General features: G+C 48.5%; 1 protein-coding gene across 2 annotated transcripts in view; it reads left to right on the plus strand.

Moving 5' to 3' along the window:
• Positions 1-17622, plus strand: part of phf2 (PHD finger protein 2) — a 197853-nt gene that overhangs the window by 72066 nt on the left and 108165 nt on the right. For both annotated transcript variants that reach the window (XM_072472519.1, XM_072472520.1), the window contains exon 3: positions 1692-1803. In XM_072472519.1, the coding sequence (XP_072328620.1) occupies positions 1692-1803 (112 nt within the window). The remainder of the gene's footprint in view (positions 1-1691; positions 1804-17622) is intronic.

Genomic DNA, 17622 nt, shown 5'->3' on the forward strand with positions numbered 1-17622 from the left:
TGCGGGATGACCAGCGAACCATGTCCACATGTTCTGGGCATGTCCGAAGCTTAGGGGATTTTGGCTGGGGTTTGCAGATGTCATGGCCACGGTGTTAAAAACCAGGGTGGTGCCGAGTCCAGAGGTGGCGATTTTCGGGGTGTCGGAAGACCTGGGAATCCAGGAGGCAGATGTTCTGGCCTTTGCTTCCCTCGTAGTCCAGAGACGGATACTATTAGCTTGGAGGGTCTCAAAGCCCCCAAAGTCGGAGACCTGGCTATCGGACATGGCTAACTTTCTCTGTTTGGAGAAAATCAAGTTCGCCTTGAGAGAGTCACTGTTAGGGTTCACCCGGAGGTGGCAACCATTCATCGACTTCTTTGTGGAAAATGAATCGTCAGCAGAAGGGGGGGGGGGGGGGGTTGGGGTTATTTTAGGTTAGAGTAGGGGGTTAATAAAGATGGCACCTGTAAGGGAGGGAGATGGCTTTTGTACTATGTTTATAGTTTCATGTACATTATTTATTGTGTTGTTATAATACCAAAAAAACCTCAATAAAATGTTTAATAAAAAAAAAAACTGCAGACTGTAATTTCCTGCGCATAAACTGATCTGCAAAGGTCAGCACAATTATTCAGACTATCTATTCATCAGCAGCTCTTTTGTCTGTCACTACTATAATAATTGCTCGTACCTGGAACATGCTGTGCACAACTTCAGATAGATAAGGCTAATGGAGAATAGATGCCTTTGGAATCACTAAGCCAAAAATAACTCCTCATCACTCTCATGGAAGACCCCAGATTTATATTGAAAAGCCCTGTATGTTGATGCCACCATTTGTTGATACTGTACTGTACAATCCCAAATTGCCAAAGCGTAAAATACATTTTTTATATTCACTCACTCATTGAGGTTGCCACAGTCCAAACAAGTAAGAACCAGGTCAGATAATAGATAAGCTAGTCCTCAATATATTTGCTGCTGAGTTTCAGTGGCGCAGGTTCCACCTTTTTTTCTGCTTACAAAGAATGTACTTGATAAATTGAAACACTGAATTGCTTAAGGCAGCACCTATAGGAATGAAATGACCTATTTATTAGTTTCGGACTATAACAGTTCACCTGCATAACTATAATGAAGAAGGCATAACACTCTTAAAAGATCAGTAATCCACTTTTAAACTAATTATTGGTATCAACCATGGTTCAGTGGTTGCACTTTCACCTCTGAGCCAGAAAGTCATGGCCTCGAGGCCTATTCTAGAAATGTTTCCACGTAGCTCAGGGTGATGCTTGCAGTTTGGTTTTGGGGGAGTGCTTAACTTTCCTGGAGGTGCTCGCTCAAATGAGATGTTAAACTAAGGTGGATGTAAAAGATCCTCGGGCACTATTTAAAGAAGAGCTGGAGAGTTGTACTGGTGTCCTGGCTGATATTTATCCCTTGGCTATACCTAAAACAGATGCTGTTTGTGGGATTTTGATTGTGTGCACATTTCCTGCTACCTTTCCTACATTACATCAGTGACTACACTTCAAAAGTATTTAATCAGCTGCTAAGTACTTTTGGGACATCCTAAGGCCACGAAAGGCACTGACTGAAAGCATTTGTGTCACACCCCTCTCCCGTGTGATATTAAAAGATGCTTTTCGAGAGCTGTAATATTTTATTAGACGTTTTAAGTAAAATATTTTCCTTTTTATATTTCCTAGTGAAAAAGAAAAGGCAAAAGTATGAGCCGATACATACTGTGGATATTATAAGACCAGTGCAGAATGGAAGCCAAGTGTTCATTAAAGAGCTTCGAAGCCGGACATTTCCCAGGTTGGTATTGTCACATGAAAGCCATTAGATTACGTTACTTATGAGGCTTTACTGAATACGCAAATTGCTTCAGATTTTCTTTGCTATGGGAGTCTACTCCTTAATTAAATTGGGAAATTTGAGTAATTGACATTCAAAAAATGAATAGGTTCAACAGCTAAAAAATGTATTTATCTGTGCAATTATTATTGAATTTGTGCTCATGTATAATGAGCAAATTGCCACAATTGTTATTGTAGATGCCTTACTTTGAATTGTTGATTAAGCAAACCACATATACTCTGGTTAAATAAGGTGCCATATCCCTTTTGAAAATTGCATTTGTACAATACATAAAAACTATCTTTAAAATTAGCAGTATAACACTTTTTTCCACAAGGTTTTGGTTTAAATGAATGTAAAATTAATGAATGCACTGTACATTTTTTTTCAAAAGCTGAATGTTGTTCAGAAGAACACGAGTTTTCTGTAAAATTCGGTCTTACAATGTAAACAGTTCATGTGCTGCAACAAATTTGTGGCAGATGGGCCTTTACTGCCTCTCATGGAACCCAATTTCATACATGCATATATGCTTTGCATGTAAGTATATCCATATAGTAATAAATCTTCCCCAGACTCATTTTTATTTGTGTTTTTCTGCTCGTAACAACCTCATTGTTTTTACTTGTACAGTTTGGTCATAGTTTTGTAGATTGGTGTATGCTGCATATTAGATTGTTTCTACTTTAGTATTAATTTATTTATACCAAGACCCTGTTTAGATTACTCGGCAAATCACTAAGTTATGAAAGTAGTGGGAAGAATAGAAGCGAACCACAGGGTGAGGTACATCTGACAACATGCATTTAAATCACAAAACAAGTGGCTTAAACAATGAAACAGTCTTGTTAACTGTATATTAATTGAGTGGTTGTTTATTTGTCGCCCAGTAGTGGGCATGAACTGGGGATTCACTTCTGTTCCTATATACAGGAGCAAACTCAATCGCTGGTAGTTGCGTTTAGAGGTACGTGTTTATAATTGTGTCTATGTAATTAAAAACTTGTAAAGAGTAAAGATTAGAAATAAAAAAGGAAAAGTGCTGGAAATACTCAACTGGGCAGGTAGCATTTGTGGAAGGAGAAACCGTGGTTTTCCCGTTCCCACTTTTCTCTGGCGATTTTGGCACCGGGAGTGAAAAATCTCTAAGTTCACATCGGATTTCACGTCGACCTAAATGTGTGATGTGATTGTCCCCTTCCCCATCGGTGATGTAGCGCGGGAACATCATTTGAAACATTAACATATAATTATCAGAGCGGGCCTGAATCATGGCACAGTGGTTAGCACTGTTGCCTCACAGTGTCAGGGACTCGGGTTCGAATTTGGCCTTGGGTGACTGTCTGTGGAGTGACAATCTCCTTGTGTCTGCGTGGATTTCCTCTGGGTGATTCGGTTTCGTTCCACAGTCCAAAGATATGCAGCTTGTGCGGGGTTACGGTGATAAGTTAGGGCAGTGGGTCTAGGTAGGTTTGGTGCAAACTTGATGGATCAAATGGCCTCCTTCTGCACTGTTGGGATTCTATGGAATCTACGCCATTCTCGTTGGCGTGAGGGTAGAATGTTTCGAAACCCAACCCATCTCCCAAGGCGTGCACCTGGGGAGCAGACCTCACAGGGGAACTGCGATGTGTGCATCACCCAGGAGAAAATGGTCATGCCCTGACACTACCCCCTGGGACTGTCTGGGGGGCTTTGTTCCTGGTGAACACTTGTGCACTGTGGCAGACTTTAAAAATGGCGGCCCTATCTTCACGGAACAAAGTTGCTAGCACGGCAGGCTCCTCCAGCGTTGTGTCGTGGAAGTCGCACCATGTGGTTTTCTGGCTGAGCCCCGAACAATACAGCGGAGAAGGCCACCATTTGAAGTAAAAAAACTCACCACTATTCTTAGAATTCCCCCTATACCAAAAAGGGTCAATAAGACATTCTAAATGGTGAAAAGAGATTCTCACTCCCTGACTCCTATGCAGACTTAGGTGGGTGCTATTCGGGTCAAACTATATTTTCAAGTTATCCCCCGGTATAACCCATATCTTCATAGAAGAATTTTATCTACTTGCCACTTAGTAGCATCGATCCTGGGTCCCGCATTGCTAAGTAAGTAAAGTAGACTTTGTAATGACCACTGTTTCGGGTTAAAACTTAAAGTTATTTTATTATTATATTTTTTCTTTTAAAGATGCAATCACTGTCTTTACAAAAAAGTAAAAAGATCTTGCTTCTGGATTCCCCTCGTTGGTTGAAAAGACCTTCAGGTCCACCTTGACAATCTCTGTTCTTTAGCTTTTGATCTTCCTCAGATGGATTTGCTGCTCCGCTTGGTTGCTATGCTCTATCTTTCCCATGACCGAGGGCAACTATGAGAGCTGACTCTTCTTTAGCTTTTGGTCTTCCTCAGATGGATTCGCTGTTCTGCTCGGTTGCTATGTTCAATTCTTCCCATGACCGAGCTATGAGAGCTGACTCTGCTGGCTTCTCCCCGTTTTAAGGCTTTATATTCTCCTTCTAGCAGTTATTAAGTTTATATGACATTATCGTAATTAACTTTATTTTACTCTTTTTAAAAAAATATATATATATTTTATTAACATTTTTCAAACAAAAACTTTTCCGTTTTTACAACTCAACAAGGGATTATACATTAACTGGTAAATAACATTATTTAAATAATATAGTGAACTAACAACAACTAAAGAGAAAAAAAACAATTAGCAAAAACACAAAATAGTGCTCCTTGTGAAATTACCCTTGCCACTTCCCCCCCAGAACTCATGCAGTGCCGGGCACGACCAGAACATGTGTGTGTGGTTCGCCGAGCTTCCCGAGCACCTCTCACACCTGTCCTCCACCCCGAAAAACCTGCTCAGTCTTGCTCCCGTCATATGTGCTCTATGTAGAACCTTAAATTGAATCAGGCTAAGCCTGGCACACGAGGACGAGGAATTTCCCCTACTTAGGGCATCAGCCCATAGCCCCTCCTCAATCCCTTCCCCCAGCTCTTCTTCCCATTTTCCCTTCAGCTCCTCTATCATCGCCTCGTCCCTCATCTCCCGGTATATTTCGGACACTTTGCCCTCTCCGACCCATACCCCAGAAATCACTCTATCTTGGATCCCCTGCGTCGGGAGCTGCGGAAATTCCCTCACCTGTTGCCTCGTAAATGCCCTCACTTGCATATACCGGAAGGCGTTCCCCGGGGGCAACGTACATTTTTCTTCTAGCGCTCCCAGGCTTGCAAACGTCCCGTCTATAAACAGGTCCCTCAACTTCCTAATTCTTGCTCGTTGCCAGCACTGGAACCCCCCCATCCATCCTCCCTGGGACAAACCTGTGGTTATTCCTTATCGGGGACCACACCGAGGCACCCGTCACTCCCCTGTGTCGCCTCCACTGCCCCCAGATCCTCAAGGTTGCCACCACCACTGGGTTTGTGGTGTACCTTTTCGGGGAGAACGGCAGCGGCGCCGTTACCAGCGCTTTTAGGCTCGTTCCCTTACAGGACGCCATCTCCAGCTTCTTCCACGCTGCTCCCTCTTCCTCCCTCATCCACTTACAGACCATCGACACATTGGCGGCCCAGTAGTAGTCGCTCAAACTCTGCAGCGCCAGTCCCCCTCTGCCCCTACTGTGCTGCAGGAACCCCCTCTTTACTCTCGGGGTCTTTCCTGCCCACACAAAGCTCGTAATGCTCCTGTCTATTTTTTTAAAAAAAGGCCTTTGTGATCAGAATGGGGAGGCACTGAAACACGAAAAGAAACCTCGGGAGGACTACCATTTTAACTGCCTGCACTCTGCCCGCCAGCGATAGCGGCACCATATCTCACCTCTTAAAGTCCTCCTCCATCTGCTCCACCAGCCGCGTCAGGTTAAGCCTATGCAGGGTTCCCCAGTTCCTGGCTACCTGGATCCCCAGGTATCGGAAGTTCCCCGGGGTGCATTACAAAAAGCTTGTATCCCGAGAACTCTCCAAACTCCCTAAGTATCTGCATTACTTCTGGCATCCCCTCTACCGGGTCCGCAAAGTATAGCAGTAGATTATCTGCATAGAGTGACACTCGGTGCTCCTCTCCCCCTCTAAGCACCCCCCTCCACTTCTTAGAATCCCTCAGCGCTATGGCTAGTGGTTCAATTGCCAACGCGAACAGTAACCGGGACAGGGGACACCATTGTCCTGTACCCCTATGTAGCCGAAAATACCCCGATCTTTGCCGGTTTGTGACTACGCTTGCCACCGGGGCCCCATATAAGAGTCTGACCCATCTAATAAACCCCTCGCCGAACCCAAACTCTTCAGCACCTCCCACAGATAGTCCCACTCCACCCTATCGAATGCCTTCTCTGCATCCATCGCCTCCACTATCTCTGCCTCCCCCTCCGGTGGGGGCGTCATCATCACCCCCAGCAACCTTCGTACATTAACATTCAGTTGTCTCCCCTTTACAAACCCTGTCTGGTCGTCATGCACCACCCCTGGGACGCAATCCTCTATCCTTGTCTCCATCACTTTTGCCAGCAGTTTGGCATCTACATTTAGGAGTGAGATAGGCCTGTATGACCCGCATTGCAGCGGGTCTTTATCCCGTTTCAGGATTAGCGATATCGTCGCCTCCGACATTGTCGGGGGTAGCATCCCCCTTTCCTTAGCCTCATTAAAGGTTCTCGCCAAGAGCGGGGCCAGCAGATCCATATACTTCCTGTAGAATTCCACCGGAAACCCGTTTGGTCCCGGGGCCTTCCCTGCCTGCATGTTTCCCAGTCCTTTAATCACCTCATCCACCTCGATTGGCGCCCCCAAACCTGCCACCTCCTGCCCCTTCACCTTCGGGAACCTTAGCTGGTCCAGAAAGTGTAACATTCCTTCTTTTCCCCCCGGGGGTTGGGACTTATATAGCCTCTCATAAAAGGTCTTGAACACCTCGTTCACTTTCCCTGCTCTCTGCTCCATATTTCCCGTTTCGTCCCTAACTCCCCCGATCTCTCTCGCCGCCATCCTCTTCCGAAGTTGGTGGGCCAACTGCCGGCTCGCCTTTTCCCCATACTCATATTGCATCCCCTGTGCCTTCCTCCACTGTGCCTCTGCCTTTCCCGTGGTCAGCAGGTCAAACTCCGTCTGTAGTCTTCGTCTTTCTCTGTATAGCCCTTTGTCTGGGGCCTCCGCATATTTTTTATCCACCTTCAAAATTTCCCCCCACTAATTTTTTTTGCCCTCTTGTTTCCCCTTGTGGGCTCTGATGGAGATCAGCTCTCCTCTAACCACCGCCTTCAGCGCTTCCCATACTACCCCCACCTGAACCTCCCCATCGTCGTTGACCTCCAGGTATTGCTCAATAGCCCCCTCACCCTTCCTCAGACCCCCTCGTCCGCCAGTAGTCCCATATCTAGTCGCCAGAGTGGGCGCTGCTTGCTCCCTTTCCTCTCCTAGTTCCAAATCCACCCAATGCGGGGCGTGGTCTGAAACGGCTATGGCCGAGTATTCCGTTCCTGCCACTTTCGGGATCTGTGCCCTTCCCAAAACGAAAAGGTCTATCCGGGAGTATACCTTATGGACGTGGGAGAAGAAAGAGAACTCTTTAGCCATTGGCCTGGCGAATCTCCACGGATCCACTCCCCCTATTTGTTCCATAAATCCCTTCAGCACCTTGGCCGCTGCTGGCCTTCTCCCAGTCCTGGATCTGGACCGGTCTAGCCCTGGATCCAGCACTGTGTTAAAATCATTCCCCCCCCCCCCCCCCCGCCATTACCAAGCTCCCCACCTCCAGGTCCGGGATACGTCCCAGCATTCACTTCATGAATCCCGCGTCATCCCAGTTCGGGGCATATACATTCACCAGTACAACCGCCTCTCCCTGCAGTCTGCCACTCGCCATCACATACCTGCCCCCACTGTTCACCACTATATTCTTAGCCTCGAATGATACCCGTTTCCCCACCAATATTGCCACCCCTCTGTTTTTCGCGTCCAACCCTGAGTGGAATACCTGTCCCACCCATCCTTTTCTTAATCTAACCTGATCCACCACCTTCAGGTGCGTCTCCTGGAGCATGACTACGTCCGCCTTCAGTCTCTTTAAGTGCGCAAACACCCGTGCCCTCTTAATCGGCCCATTTAAGCCTCTCACATTCCACGTGATCAGCCGGATTGGGGGGCCATTCACTCCTCGCCGACGAGCCATCCCCTTTTTTAGGCCATTTCCCCATCTTTATTTTACTCTTGATTGTACAAGGTACCTTTAATCTGAATTATTTCTAACACGACTGTGGATTCATATTGAGCATGACTTCAGCTCATCGAACTCTGATTACATTGTTTCCTTTGTGATGTTCAAAAGTGCTTTGATCCCAGAGCGGTGTTACATCTGGTTTCTGTGATTTCTAAAGTTGCTTTATTACCAAATAGTGCCCCCAGCTCAGAACTCTGACTCCGATTTGGGGCTAACGTGTGTTCCCGTTGTCACGTCGTCTCCAGCTTCCCATATTCACCTGGTCTCAGCAGAATTTCACACCTAAACATTTGTCACCCAATTCAACTGAATAAAAAAGCAAAATACTGAACTTCTGATGAAAGGTCATTGACCTGAAACACTAACTCCGAGCAAAGCTTTCCTGGATATTGGCAAAGATAGCGGGCGGGAAAAGTAACGTTGAAGCCGCCAGCTGCAATGTGTAAAAGGAAAAATGGGAAAGTATGTCATTTGAAACATGGAAGTCTGGCAATACCTGACCTAAGAGTACATGAGAGAATGTGCAATTCTTTTTTAGCAGCTTAATAAAATAATTTAACTTCAAAGAAGGTGCGAAATGTTGCTTTTTTTCCATATAACAAAGTTCAATTGCTGTGACTTAAAAGACATACATCAGTTTTACAGCTTGAATAGTCACAAGCTATTTTCTTAAAGCCTCTTTGAGAAAGGCTATCTGCATTTCAAAACTTTCTTTTGCAGCTGCTGTGAACCCTTCGTGGGATTTTCCCCTACATTCTCATGTACTCGTAGGTCAGGTATCCCCCCCCCCCTCCCCCCTTTGTCGGCCTCAGCCGTGTTGTTGTTTTTTTGGCTGGGTGTGCGTCCCTGGCGTTGCTCCTTGTGTTTTGTTTCTTTCCCTCAATTCCTTCAAGTTCCGCCCCTGCTGGCTGCTCTTGGCCTCAAACTGGTTTTGGAACAGACCAACAAATTGCCCCCATGCAGTAAGGAAGCCTTCCTCCGACCCTCGGATGGCGTATTTTATCTTCTCCAGGTGGAGAAATTCTGAAAGGTCAGCTAGCCCGGTCTGCAGCTGTCGGTGGTGTTGCTGATCGGCAGCCGAGCAATTCTCCGGCGTGCGATTAGGGACGAGAAAGCTAGGGCGTCGGCTCTCTTCCCCATGTGGAGCTCTGGCTGCTCTGATACCCTGAGATTGCCACATTTGGGCATGCTTCACCCTCACAACCTTGGATATTGCCTCGGAGAAGGCTGTCCGGAACGCAGCAAGCTTGGGGCATGCCCAGAACATGTGGATGTCGTTGTCCGGCCCCTCTGGCACCGTTCACATTTATCCTCCACGTCCGGGAAGAATCTGCTCATTCAGGTTCTGGTCAGGTGTGCTCTGTGCACCACTTTGAACTGCATGAAGCTGAGCCTTGCGCAGGAGGAGGTAGAGTTGGCCCTGCTCAGTGCTTCACTCCAGAGTCCCCACCCCACTTCTGTCCCCAGTTTGTTCTCCCATTTCCGTCTAGTTTCATCCAGTGGTGTTCGGGCTCTGTCCAGTAGCTGTCCGTATATGTTCCCACGAGCCCCCCTCCTTACAGTCCGTGTTCATCAGGTCCTCTAATAGTGTAGTCTCCGGGGCCATTTGGTATCCTACTGTCTCTTTGCGGAGGAAATGTTTTATTTGTAAGTGTCTCATTTCCTGTCCTGTCGACAATTCCCATTCCTCCGTCAGTTTGTTCAGCATCGCTAGTCTGTACCCTACGTCAGCATTCCTCTGCCCTGCCTCAATTTTTTTAACGTTGTGTCTAGCAAGGCTGCCGTGAATCTATGGTTACTGCAGATGGGGGTCATCCCGAAATGTTGTCTTAGCTGGCCCCACATTTTCAGTGTGGCCATTATCACTGGGTTCGATATGTATTTCGCCGAGGGGGGTGGGAGTGCTGCCGTGGCCCGGACCCGTAGGGTTGTTCCCTTGCAGGAGGCCTCTTCCATCTGTACCCACTCCGAGTTGGGCTTATGCACCCATCCCCTCACTCTTTCTGCTGTTGCTGCACAGTGGTAATATTGCCAGTTTAGCAGTGCCAGGCCTCCCTTAATTTTCCTCCTTTGCAGTGTTGATTTGGGGACTCTTAGACTCTTGCCCCCCACACAAATGCCATAATTAAGCTATCAAGGTTCTGGCAGAAGGCCTTGGGGATGAAGATTGGTATGGACCTAAACAGGAAGAGGAACCTCCGCTAGCACGTTGATTTTGATCGTCTGCACTTTCCCCACCAGTGAGAGTGGGAGTGCAACCTACCTCTGTAGGTCCTTTTTGACTTCCTCCACCAGGCTGGTCAGGTTCCATTTGTGGATCTGTGTCCAGTCTCTGGCTATTTGGACCCCCAGGTAACAGAATCTGTTTTGGGCTATTTTGAACGGGAGTCCTTCCAGCTCTGTCCCTCCCCCGTTTGGGTTCACTGGGAATGCCTCACTTTTTGCCCAGGTTGCGTTTGTAACCTGAGAAGGTTCCGAACTCTTTTAGGATCCGCATGATTGCTTTCAGTCCTTCCTGTGGCTTTGAGATGTAGAGGGTAGCATGGTGGTTAGCACAATTGCTTCACAGCTCCAGGGTCCCAGGTTCGATTCCGGCTTGGGTCACTGTCTGTGTGGAGTCTGTGTGTGCGTGGGTTTCCTCCGGGAGCTCCGGTTTCCTCCCACAGTCCAAAGATGTGCAGGTTAGGTGGATTGGCCATGATAAATTGCCCTTAGTATCCAAGATTGCCCTTAGTGTTGGGTGGGGTTACTGGGTTATGGGGTGATGGGGATGGGGTGGAAGTGTTGACCTTGGGTAGGGTGCTCTTTCTAAGAGCCGGTGCAGATTCGATGGGCCAAATGGCCTCCTTCTGCACTGTAAATTCTATCTATGATAGGAGCAGATCATTTGCATAGAGTGAAACTCTGAGCTCTGTCATGTGAGAGTACCTTTAGGAAATGGGTGTTTATCAAATAGCTGTAGTGGGTGTACCTTTAAGAAATGGGTGTTTGTCAAATAGCTTCAGTGATGTCAAGAGTGTGGGTGGAGCTGGGCTGTCTGTCTGCTTTTACTTTTGCTTTGAACAAAAGCTGGTGTGTGTCTGTGAGTTTTAGTTTCGTTTTGAGAGTGAAGAGCTGCAGTGAAAGCCAGCAGATGTGCATGGATATCTCTACAAGTTCAAGAGTATTCATTTGGGTGATTTCAAAGTGATAACTGCTCTCAGTAGAGAATTTAACCCTGATCTCTGTGTTAAAGAGGGTATTTGTCTTATGGATGTTGTAAGGAAAGATTAAGGGTTACTTATAGAATACTGTATTCTTTAGGGGGAGTATTTTAGTTGATGGTTGCTAAGATGTTTACTGTGTGTTTAAAAATGTTAAAGGGGAGACTTCCGGGTGCGGCGATGACCAGCTGAGTCGCACGTTTCGGCAGCTCCCTGTGAAACGGACTTTTGGGCTCTTGATAGGAGCCCCAACGGCAATTTTAACGGCTGAAAACACCGTGCGGTAAACCAGAAGGGTGTTCCCCCTGGACACGGATGGAAAAAGGAGAGGAAAGTGGCTGGATTGCAGCGGATCCTTTGGAACAACGGCAAGGAAGGCAAGCAGAAACCAAGATGGCGTCGGAAGGTGGCAGTTTCATATGGGGCCCTGAACAACAAGAGTTTTTGAAACGCTGCGTGGAGGAGATAAAAAAGGAAATGAAGAAAGAGTTGTTGGCCCCGATATTACAGGCGATTGAAGGGCTGAAAGAGGAACAAAAGACCCAGGAGCAGGAGCTTCGGGTCGTGAAGGCGAAAGCAGCAGAGAATGAAAACGACATACAGGGCCTGGTGGTGAAGTCGGAGATACAGGAGGCACACCAGAAACGATCTGTGGAGAGGTTGGAGGCACTGGAAAATAACGCAAGGAGGAACAACTTGAGGATTCTTGGCCTTCCTGAAGGTGTGGAGGGGGCGGACGTCGGGGCATATGTGAGCACGATGCTGCACTCGTTAATGGGAGTGGAGGCCCCGACGGGTCCGTTGGAGGTGGAGGGAGCATACCGAGTTATGGTGCGAGGACCGAGAGCAGGAGAAGCTCCCAGAGCCATAGTGGTGAGATTTCTCCGTTTTAAGGATAGAGAAATGGTCCTTAGATGGGCGAAGAAAACTCGGTGTAGTAAATGGGAGAACGCGGTGATCCGCGTCTATCAAGATTGGAGTGCGGACGGTGGCGAGAAGGAGGGCGAGCTTTAATCGGGCCAAAGCGGTACTTCACAAAAAAAAGGATAAAGTTTGGAATGCTGCAACCGGCAAGACTGTGGGTCACATATCAAGGGAGGCACCACTACTTTGAGACGGCGGATGAAGCGTGGACTTTTATTGTAGAAGAAAAATTGGAATGATTGGACTACGAAAATGAACGTTTGGACAAAGTGGTGGGACGAGTGGGGGGGGGGCGAAGAGGGATTGTATGATTAATCCTGCGGTATGGTAACTTTTCTTTCTCCCACAGGTGGTGATGGGGGGAGGTGGGGAGGGAGAGGAGATGGGGCGTTGGCCATGGGAGGCGGGGCCGAGGGAGAGGCGCGGGCTTGGTTCCCGCGCTATGATAATTATGGCGGGAATAGAGAAGCAGGAAGGAGGGGGCGCCGCACGGGGCGAGCCGTGATCACGGGGGGAAGCCGAGGTCAGCCAGAGTTTGCTGACTTCTGGGAGCAACATGGGGGGAGTAATTACGCTAGCGGGGGGTCTAGCGGGGGGGGGGGGGGGGAGGGGGGGAATTACTGGGTTGCTGCTGCTGGGGAAAGGGGGGAGTGGGTGCGGGAAAGGATGGGCGGGGGGGCACCGTCTGGGAGAAATACAGCCGCGTGGGAACTGGGCGAGAAGCTGGAAAAAGATGATGGCTAACCGGCAAGGGGGGGGGGGGGGTGGGAAGCCCCCCAACTCGGCTGATCACGTGGAACGTGAGGGGGCTTAACGGGCCGATAAAGAGGGCACGAGTACTCGCACACCTTAAGAAACTTAAAGCAGATGTGGTCATGTTACAGGAAACGCACCTGAAACTGATAGATCAGGTTAGGTTGCGCAAAGGATAGGTAGGGCAAGTGTTCCATTCGGGGCTGGATGCGAAAAACAGGGGGGTGGCTATATTAGTGGGGAAGCGGGTAATGTTCGAGGCAAAGACTATAGTGGCGGATAACGGGGGCAGATACGTGATGGTGAGTGGCAAATTACAGGGAGAGATGGTGGTGTTGGTAAACGTGTATGCCCCGAATTGGGACGATGCCAATTTTATGAGGCGAATGCTAGGACGCATCCCAGACCTAGAGACCGGAAAGCTGATAATGGGGGGAGACTTTAACACGGTGTTGGAACCAAGGCTGGATAGGTCGAAGTCCAGGACTGGTAGGAGGCCGGCAGCAGCCAAGGTGCTTAAGGATTTTATGGAGCAGATGGGAGGGGTGGACCCGTGGAGATTCAGTAGACCTAGGAGTAAGGAGTTCTCGTTTTTCTCCTATGTCCATAAAGTCTATTCACGCATAGACTTTTTTGTGTTGGGTAGGGCATTGATCCCTAGGGTGAGGGGAACGGAATATACGGCTATAGCCATTTCGGATCATGCCCCACACTGGGTAGACTTGGAGATAGGGGAGGAAACAAGAGGGCGTCCACCCTGGAGAATGGATATGGGACTAATGGCGGATGAGGGGGTGTGCTTAAGGGTGAGGGGATGCATTGAAAAGTACTTGGAACTCAATGACAATGGGGAGGTTCAGGTGGGAGTGGTCTGGGAGGCGTTGAAGGCGGTTGTTAGGGGGGAGCTGATATCAATAAGGACACATAAAGGGAAGCAGGAGAGTAAGGAACGGGAGCGGTTGTTGCAAGAACTTTTGAGGGTGGACAGACAGTATGCGGAAGCACCGGAGGAGGGACTGTTTAGGGAAAGGCAAAGGCTGCATGTGGAATTTGACTTGCTGACCACAGGCACTGCAGAGGCACAATGGAGGAAGGCGCAGGGTGTACAGTATGAATATGGAGAGAAGGCGAGCAGATTGCTGGCACACCAATTGAGGAAAAGGGGAGCAGCGAGGGAAATAGGGGGGGTGAGAGACGAAGATGGAGAGACGGAGCGGGGAGCGGAGAGAGTGAATGAAGTGTTTAAGACATTTTATAAAAAATTGTATGAAGCTCAACCCCCGGATGGGAGGGAGAGAATGATGGAGTTTTTGGATCGGCTGGAAATTCCCAAGGTGGAAGAGCAGGAAAGGATGGGATTGGGAGCACAGATCACGGTAGAAGAAGTGGTGAAAGGAATTAGGAACATGCAGACGGGAAAGGCCCCGGGACCGGACGGATTCCCAGTTGAATTTTACAGAAAATATTTGGACTTGCTCGCCCCGCTACTGACGAGGACCTTCAACGAGGCAAAGGAAAGGGGACAACTGCCCCCGACTATGTCAGAAGCAACGATATCGCTTCTTTTAAAGAAGGAAAAGGATCCGCTACAATGCGGGTCCTACAGACCAATCTCCCTCCTCAATGTAGATGCCAAGGTCTTGGCCAAGGTAATGGCAATGAGAATAGAGGAATGTGTCCCGGGGGTGGTTCATGAGGACCAAACTGGGTTTGTGAAGGGGAGACAGCTGAACACGAACATACGGAGGTTGTTAGGGGTAATGATGATGGCCCCACCAGAGGGTGAAACGGAGATAGTAGTGGCGATGGATGCCGAGAAAGCATTTGATAGAGTGGAGTGGGATTATCTGTGGGAGGTGTTGAGGAGATTTGGGTTCGGAGAGGGGTATGTTAGATGGGTGCAGCTGTTGTATAGGGCCCCAGTGGCGAGTGTGGTCACGAATGGACGGGGATCGGCATATTTTCGGCTCCATAGAGGGACAAGGCAGGGATGTCCTCTGTCCCCATTACTGTTTGCACTGACGATTGAGCCCCTGGCGATAGCGCTGAGAGGTTCCAAGGGATGGAGGGGAATACTTAGGGGAGGAGAAGAACACCGGGTATCTTTATATGCGGATGATCTGCTACTATATGTGGCGGATCCAGCGGAGGGGATGCCAGAAATAATGCGGATACTTGGGGAGTTTGGGGATTTTTCATGGTATAAATTGGACATGGGAAAGAGTGAGCTGTTTGTGGTGCATCCAGGGGAGCAGAGTAGAGAAATAGAAGACCTACCGTTGAGGAAGGTAACAAGAGACTTTCGTTACCTGGGGATCCAGATAGCTAAGAATTGGGGCACATTGCACAGGCTAAATTTGACGCGGTTGGTGGAACAGATGGAGGAAGATTTCAAGAGATGGGACATGGTAGCATTGTCAATGGCAGGGAGGGTGCAGGCAGTTAAGATGGTGGTCCTCCCGAGATTCCTTTTTGTGTTTCAGTGTCTCCCGGTGGTGATCACGAAGGCTTTTTTCAAAAGGATAGAAAAGAGTATTATGGGTTTTGTTTGGGCCGGGAAGACTCCGAGAGTGAGGAAGGGATTCTTACAGCGTAGTAGGGATAGGGGGGGGCTGGCACTACCGAGCCTAAGTGAGTATTATTGGGCCGCTAATATTTCAATGGTGAGTAAGTGGATGGGAGAGGAGGAAGGAGCGGCGTGGAAGAGATTAGAGAGGGCGTCCTGTAGGGGGACCAGCCTGCAGGCTATGGTGACAGCCCCATTGCCGTTCTCACCAAGGAACTATACCACGAGTCCGGTGGTGGTAGCTACACTGAAGATTTGGGGACAGTGGAGACGACATAGGGGAAAGACCGGAGCACTGGGGGGGTCCCCGATAAGAAACAACCATAGGTTTGCCCCGGGGGGAATGGATGGGGGATATGGAATGTGGCAAAGAGCAGGTATAACGCAATTGAAAGATCTATTTGTGGATGGGAAGTTTGCGAGTCTGGGAGCGCTGACCGAGAAATATGGGTTGCCCCAAGGGAATGCATTCAGGTATATGCAATTGAGGGCTTTTGCGAGGCAGCAGGTGAGGGAATTCCCGCAGCTCCCGACACAAGAGGTGCAGGACAGAGTCATCTCAAAGAAATGGGTGGGGGACGGTAAGGTGTCGGATATATATAGGGAAATGAGAGACGAAGGGGAGACTATGATGGACGAACTAAAAGGGAAATGGGAAGAAGAGCTAGGGGAGGAGATTGAGGAGGGGATGTGGGCAGATGCCCTAAACAGGGTAAACTCGTCGTCCTCGTGCGCCAGGCTAAGCCTGATTCAGTTTAAGGTATTACACAGGGCACATATGACTGGAACACGGCTCAGTAAATTTTTTGGGGTGGAGGATAGGTGTGCGAGGTGCTCGAGAAGCCCAGCGAATCATACCCATATGTTTTGGTCATGCCCGGCACTACAGGGGTTTTGGATGGGGGTGACAAAGGTGCTTTCGAAAGTAGTAGGAGTCCGGGTCGAACCAAGCTGGGGGTTGGCTATATTTGGGGTTGCACAAGAGCCGGGAGTGCAGGAGGCGAAAGAGGCCGATGTTTTGGCCTTTGCGTCCCTAGTAGCCCGGCGCAGAATATTGCTAATGTGGAAAGAAGCCAAGCCCCCGGGGGTGGAGACCTGGATAAATGATATGGCGGGGTTCATAAAGTTAGAGCGGATTAAGTTCGTCCTAAGGGGGTCGGCTCAAGGGTTTACTAGGCGGTGGCAAACCGTTCGTCGAATATCTTGCGGAAAGATAGATAGGGGAGAACAAAGAAGGCAGCAGCCCAGGACTTGGGGGGTGGGGGGTGGGGGGGGGGTGTGTGTGGCCTGAGACAAGGCAGTTGCCAATTAGGGCTAGTTTTTATTTTTTGTTATTTAATATTTATTTATTTGTTGTTGTTTTCTTTTGTTCTTGTTTAAATAAAAAAGGTCATTATTATCTGTATTGTTATAATGTTGTGTAAAGGATGCACAATGTACTGTGTTGGTTGACCAAAAATTTTCAATAAAATATTATTTAAAAAAAAAAAAATGTTAAAGGGATTCATAGAATAAACTTTGTTTTTTGTTTAAAATACTTTTAGATCTCTGTTGCACCACACCTGTAAAGTGGGCCCTTGTGCTCCCCATAACCAAAATCTATTCAAAGTTATGTGTCAGGTGAACTCCATGATACACTTTGGGGTTCTCTAAACTCTGGCCCGTAATAGCTCTCTGTCTCCTCTTTGGATGCCCTTCCTGGCGGACGCCGTAACGGAAGTGGTCGCTGAAGAGCAAACGGGCTTTGTTAGGGGTAGGCAACTCACTGCGAACGTAAGGCGGCTGATGCACCCCGTAGGGCTATCGCCAGGGGTTCGATTGCTAATGCAAACAGTGAGCGGGGACAGTGGGCATCCTTGCCTTGTGCCTCTTTGTAGCTGGAGGTTTTCAGAGGTGGTGGTGTTAGTTCGAACACTCGCCTTGGATGCGTTGTACAGGAGCCTCACCCTGGCAATGAATCCTGCTCCAAGCCCAAACAGTTCCAGTACCTCGAGTAGGTACTTCCATTCGACTCTGTCAAAGGCCTTTTCTGCGTCCATGGAGGCGATCACCTCTTTTTGGGGGGGGGGGGTGGGGATTGTGGCATGCGCTAATGTAGGAGGGAGGG

This window comes from Scyliorhinus torazame, chromosome 13 (genome assembly GCF_047496885.1).
Source record: "Scyliorhinus torazame isolate Kashiwa2021f chromosome 13, sScyTor2.1, whole genome shotgun sequence".
Classification (NCBI taxonomy): Eukaryota; Metazoa; Chordata; class Chondrichthyes; order Carcharhiniformes; family Scyliorhinidae; genus Scyliorhinus; species Scyliorhinus torazame.